Here is a 5787-nt window from a genome sequence, read left to right on the forward strand (position 1 = left end):
GTCACTTCCGGCCCGGCGCCGCCGCAGGCCCGCCCGTGACGCTGTCACAGGCAGCCCCGCCCCGCGGCGGGTGGGCAGCGCGGACGGGCTGTCCCCTGAGGGCAGTGGGGCACGGTGTGTCCCCTGAGGGCGGTGGGACACAGGCGGAGGGGTGGGCTGAGGGTTGCTCTTGCTGTGGGCATCACCGCCAGCTGGGGTGAGGCAGGGATATGGGGTGTGGAAGTCCCCAAAAGTGTGAGGTGCCCCCCGCCCCCCTTTAATTGAATACTCAAAGTGTTGGAGGTCTCCGAAACTGTGGGGTGCCCTTAGGATTATAGGGACGGTTAGGATTATAGTAGCAGGTTTGCCTCAGTATATGGGGATCTGTATAAGAATTGATGCTCCAGGTAAATGGGGATGCTTACAGGGGAAAATGGTACCTTGCAAAATGGATAATTTCAGAGCTACAGGGCCCCAAAAATGTGAGATGACACAATGGTGCCCTGGAGCTGGGGGGTTGCCCCAAACTGGACAAGTGTTCCCAGAGAACAGCAGTATCCTTGAGTCTGGTGATACCCAAGGGATATGATGGTGGCCCTTACCAGGTGCCCCCAGGGAAGAGAGCTGCCCCAAAAACGTGGGGCACCCCTATGACTGACAAGCATGGAAAACTGTGAGGATGGGGGTGCTCAAATGGTTTGTGAGTGCCCCAGAGTAATGGGGGTGCATGGGGAATGCCCTTGCGTGCATATTTCCCCTAAAGGCAATAGGGGTACTCAGAGCCCCAGCATTCGCTAAGTCTGCGGGGCTGGCACAGGGGCACGGCTCTGTCTCATGGCATGGCTTGACTTCGCTTAGCTTGGCACGGCACAGCCAGTGCAGGAAGGATATGGGACTCTGCTCTGGGACAGCCCCCATAGCAACCCCCAACAGAGGGCAAGCCAGCCTTGCAGTCCCCCTGTGCATCCCCCAGATGCTGACACCACCCTTGCTCTGTCAATGGGGAAACCGAGGCACAGAGCCCTACATTGCCATCACCCACTGTCCATGGCTGTGGAGAGCTGCTGCTCTCCTGGGCAGACCGCAGCATACAGGGGTATCTTGAAGGAGATCCCCTCATCCACTGAGAGCCTGGGGACAAACTGGAGACACCAGCTGGAGACCCCTGGCGTGCATAATTGCAGGGATGACAATGAACCCCTAGGTGCACCCCCGGTGGCCTGGGACAACCTGGGACATGAGGGTGACAGGGGGCTGTGGCCTCCCGTCGGCCTGGGAAAGGCATCTGGAGGGACCAGGGTCCCTTTGGCTGCCACTTCCGCTTCATGCTGGGAGAAGATTTTGCAACATTTCCTCCCCAGGCAGTATAAAGTGTGTGCTGGAGGAAAGGGGCACTGGGAGGCGGCACGGCAGCAGCCGCAGGTGAGAGATCCTCCTGCTGGTGAGACTCCTGGGTCTGGTGCTGCCCTGCATCCCACCACACTTTGTACTGGAGCCCTTTGGGGGTGACATCTGGATTTAAACCTGCACCTGTGTGCTTCCCAGTGAGAAACACCTTGGGATCAGGAGAAGACCCCACATTTGAGGGGACGGCGACAGCAGCAAGCAGTGAGTCCATGGGGTGTGCCACTGCAGATTGTGACCTTCCTTGGGCGTTGACAGCCCCATAGCATCCATCTGAGCCCCTTCACATGTGGAGCAGGCTGGGGGCTGAGGTGGGTTGCTCCAGCTGCCCAAGAGGCTGCTTGGTGCAAGGGTAGAGGGAGGTGGTGGGTGGGAGCACCCAAGGTTGTGCTGAGGGCTCATCTGGGGTGCAGACCCTCCATAGCCCCCAGGGACATCAGTCTTGGGTGAAAAAGTGCCTGCTCCCATTTCCTTGCACAGCGATGAGCTGGGAGGATCCTTCCCCATGGCATGTCCCTCTTTCATCCCCACTGGGAGCCCCTGGGCCACCCCGTTGTCCCCCAGCTCTTCCAGGGTCAGGAGGGGAAATGGAGTGCTGCTTGTTCCCCCTATCTGGGCCAGCTGTGGGGTATCTGTTCGTGGTATACCCGGGGAATACCCGGTTCCGGAGGAACCACCAGGATTTTGGAGTGAGGAGGCAGAAAGCAGCAGCCAGAAATAGATGGAGGGGAAGCACTGGCATCAGGCTCTGCCTCGTGCCTGTGGCAGCCCCACTTGGGAGGACATTTCCCCATCAGCACTGGCAGCAGCCCTGGTTGCTGTCTCCGGGATGCTGATGCCTCAGCGTCCCAGCATCACCACCCTGGGATCACCATCCCAGGATTTCTATCCCTGGATCACTGCAAGAGAGGATACAACAGAACCAGGGAGAGATTTTTCTGGGCAGCGGCACCAGCCCAGCTGCAGCAGGGAATTCACATCAGGCAAAAAGGGAAAGTTGGTTCTGGGATGGTTTGGGTTCAAACTGAGCCAGCTCAGAGCTGGGGGCCCTCAGCACTGGGGAGATTCAGCACCCCAGCATCTCCAAGTCCTGGAGGGATTGGGGGCTCAGAAGTGGGACAGAAGGGTAGAATTGGAGCAAAACAAGAGCCCAGATCCATTCTGGGAGAAGGTTGAAAGCCAGTGGTCTTTGGGGAGGCAGGAACAGAGAAAGCTCACCATCTCCTCTGTGTGAGGAGACAGGAAAAGTGACTGTCACCTGTGATTTCCCCGTTGAGGCCAAGCACGTGGGGACACAGCAGTGCCCAGCTGAGCAACAGGAAAACCAGAGGCGTAACATTTCCAAAGCTGCCTGCAAAGTGTGACATGTCTTTCCGTCCGGGGCTTGAAATCACTCCCGCAGGAGCAAGACCAGGAGGTGAAAGAAGAGCACAAAAACACCTTCAGATCTTCTTGGGTGCTGCCTGCCCCAGGCACTGTGACTACAGCCTTGCTGTTGGCTGGGGTGGCAGGAGAGGCAGCTCCGTTCCAGGCATCACAGCAGCAATGTTTGAGGGGGTGGAGAGGCTGGAGGGATACATGGGTACTTGAAGAACTTTGGAGGTGTCTGAGGGGCTCTGAGATGCTCATAGAGCTGTGAGGCTTTTGGATGACCCACAGTAAGCAGGTGAGCCCAGGGTTTCTGGAAGAGACAAGTGGAGGGATGTGATGCTACATTGATGGGGAAGTCCCCCAAACGGAGAAGAGGTGATCAGTGTATGGGAGAACCCCTTCTTCCACAGGAATCAGGAAAGGGACAGGATTGGGATGAAAAGGAGGAGACTGAGGCATGCAGGGGGTATTTTACAAGGGGGCACATGAGGAACAGTGTCTACCTGCAGCACTGACCACTGCCTGGCACAGTGGAGCGATGAAGGACAGCTGCCCACTGGCTGGGAGGAGACCAGGGGGACAATGCAAATGCCAGAGGACCCAGAGATCTGTCACCCCTGGTCCACAACACTCTTGCCATTTTGTGCTCCACAGGCAAAATGGAGTCCTTGTCCTTCACTGGGGATCTCTCCAAAATCTTCTATGACAACTACACATATGACTACAGCACAGCCATGCCTGACACTGCTATCTTATCCTCTCCGTGCCGGCCTGAAAACTCTGCCCTCAACAAATACCTGGTGGTGGTGATCTACTGCCTTGTCTTCATCCTCAGTGTGGTAGGGAATGGGCTGGTGGTGCTGGTGGTGACCTCCAGCCACACGAGCCGCTCCGTCACCGATGTCTACCTGCTCAACCTGGCTGTGGCAGACCTGCTCTTCGCTTTGAGCCTGCCACTTTGGGCAGCCTACCGAGCACACGAGTGGGTCTTTGGCACTGTGATGTGCAAAGCCATCTCCGTGCTGCAGGAAGCCAACTTCTACAGCGGCATCCTTCTGCTGGCTTGCATTAGTGTGGACCGCTACCTGGCCATCGTCTACGCCACACGGGCTGCCACTGAGAAGAGGCACTGGGTGAAGTTTGTCTGCTTGGGCATCTGGGTCTTCTCCGTGCTGCTCTCCCTGCCTGTGCTGCTCTTCCGTGAGGCTTTCCGCTCACCCAACAATGGCACTGTGTGCTATGAGCAAATCAATGGCGAGGACACGGCCAAGTGGCGGGTGGTGCTTCGGATCCTGCCGCAGACATTCGGCTTTATCTTGCCCCTCCTGGTGATGTTCTTCTGCTATGGCGTCACCATCCACACCCTCCTGCAGACCAAGAATGCTCAGAAGCAGCGGGCCATGAAGGTCATCTTTGCTGTGGTGCTGGTCTTCCTCATCTGCTGGCTGCCCTACAACATCACACTGGTGAGCGACACTCTCATGAGGACACGGGCTATTGCTGAGACCTGTGAGAGAAGGAACCGTATCGACACAGCCCTCTCTGTCACGCAGGTCCTGGGCTTTGCCCACAGCTGCATCAACCCTATCATCTATGCCTTCATCGGTCAAAAGTTTCGCAACAGCTTCCTCAAGATCCTGGCGCACCGTGGGCTGATCAGCAAGGATGCTGTTGCCCGCTATGGCCGCACCTCCTATGCCTCCACCTCTGGCAATACATCCACCACCCTCTGAGCCCCTCTGGGACCCAACCCCTGTGGGTACCAGCAGATCTCAGCACCCCACACACCTCAGCATCCTCATCCAGTCCCCTGGAACATGGCTGGTGATGCCATGGGGATGGGCAGGGCCACCACTGGATGCTGAACCCCAACTGGAAGGAGGCTTGGGTGACAAGGTGGTAGAACCCCATTGCCAGGGGAGTGATGTCAAGTGTCCACCCTCCCCTCTTTTTGGTACCTGTGACCCTGGGGATTCTGTGAGCCTGCTGTGGGGATGGTGTTTTAACCTGATGACCATCCAGCAATAAAGGAGTTGTTGGGTTGGTCACCCATGTCTGTCTCCTCTTTGACACGGGAAGGGAGATGGCAGGATAGGGCCAGGGCACCTCTATGGGGACAATGCCAAAACAGTGGTGTCTGCTGAGCCTGTCAGAGTGTGGGTAACCCTTCTTCCAGGACAGGGTTCGGCATCCTGTGCTTCCCTGGGGTGACCCAAGCCCAGGTTTTGCTTCCTACACCTCGGCAGACAGATCCTGGCATTTCAATGGTACAGAGGTCTCTATGTGCAGTCTATCCCACCTGGGGACAAAGTCATTCCCTTCCCAACTCCAATCTCAACCCCAGCAGAAAAAATCACTGAAAGATCTCTGAGCAGCTCCTCACACTGAGCCAGCCTTGTGACCCCTGCCTGAAGGGTGCCAGCACCCCAGGCACCCCTGCTCCCCCCGAGCCATGGTTTCAGGACATTGTTGTGCAAAGGGCTGGGAACCTGTCCCTTACACAACCAGGATGTTTCCGCCCTGGCTTGGGCAACTGGGGCTGACACTTGACTTGGGTTGAGGAGCTGAAGAAGGGACTGTGACTCTGCTGGAGATTCTCCCACCACTCTGTGTGCCAGGCCTCAGGATGCCTGCCCTGGCACATCTATGCATCTCTCCACTGGAGTCCCACACTGCTCCTCCATCGACCTTGATCCAGGTTCCTAGGGGTCCACAACCATGGGGACGTCAGTGGATATCACCCATATCCTGGCTCATGGGTGGGTACCGGGGTCCCCAGCGACCAGGTGGGAGCCCTGGGGACTTGGGGCTGAGCAGAATCAGTGGGGGTGCTGAGCAAGAACAGCCCATCACCTTTGCATCTGAGAAACCTCTTGCCTAAGTGGTTCCTCGCAGTGTGGTAGGAAGCCAGAGCTATTGACCAAGAGCTGTCTGTTCTCCCCACTGGGATGGTGCAGGCAGTGGCTCACCCTGGCTGCTGCTGGGACACCCTTTTTGGGGATGGTTTTCCTCCAGGAGGACTTGAACACCCTG

The 5787-nt window shown here is 57.4% G+C and overlaps 1 protein-coding gene across 2 annotated transcripts; it reads left to right on the plus strand.

The window, feature by feature from the left end:
• The first annotated feature begins 210 nt into the window (after nt 1-210).
• On the plus strand, nt 211-4764 carry LOC116998801 (C-X-C chemokine receptor type 2-like). 2 transcript variants are annotated; one of them, XM_033064916.1, is made up of 3 exons: nt 211-1401; nt 1525-1587; nt 3409-4764. In XM_033064916.1, the coding sequence occupies exon 3, from the start codon at nt 3414-3416 to the stop codon at nt 4485-4487; it is 1074 nt and encodes a 357-aa protein (XP_032920807.1). In that variant the 5' UTR covers nt 211-1401; nt 1525-1587; nt 3409-3413; the 3' UTR covers nt 4488-4764. The 2 variants fall into 2 exon arrangements, with proteins under 2 accessions (XP_032920807.1, XP_032920806.1); XM_033064915.1 differs by having other exon boundaries at nt 211-1587.
• The last annotated feature ends 1023 nt before the right edge of the window (nt 4765-5787 follow it).

The sequence above is a fragment of the Catharus ustulatus genome, chromosome 7 (genome assembly GCF_009819885.2).
Source record: "Catharus ustulatus isolate bCatUst1 chromosome 7, bCatUst1.pri.v2, whole genome shotgun sequence".
Lineage (NCBI taxonomy): Eukaryota > Metazoa > Chordata > Aves > Passeriformes > Turdidae > Catharus > Catharus ustulatus.

What these genes read in the sequence shown, in the direction of transcription:
- LOC116998801 (XM_033064915.1), top strand. Translation starts at nt 3,414, where the DNA reads ATGGAGTCCTTGTCCTTCACTGGGGATCTCTCCAAAATCTTCTATGAC.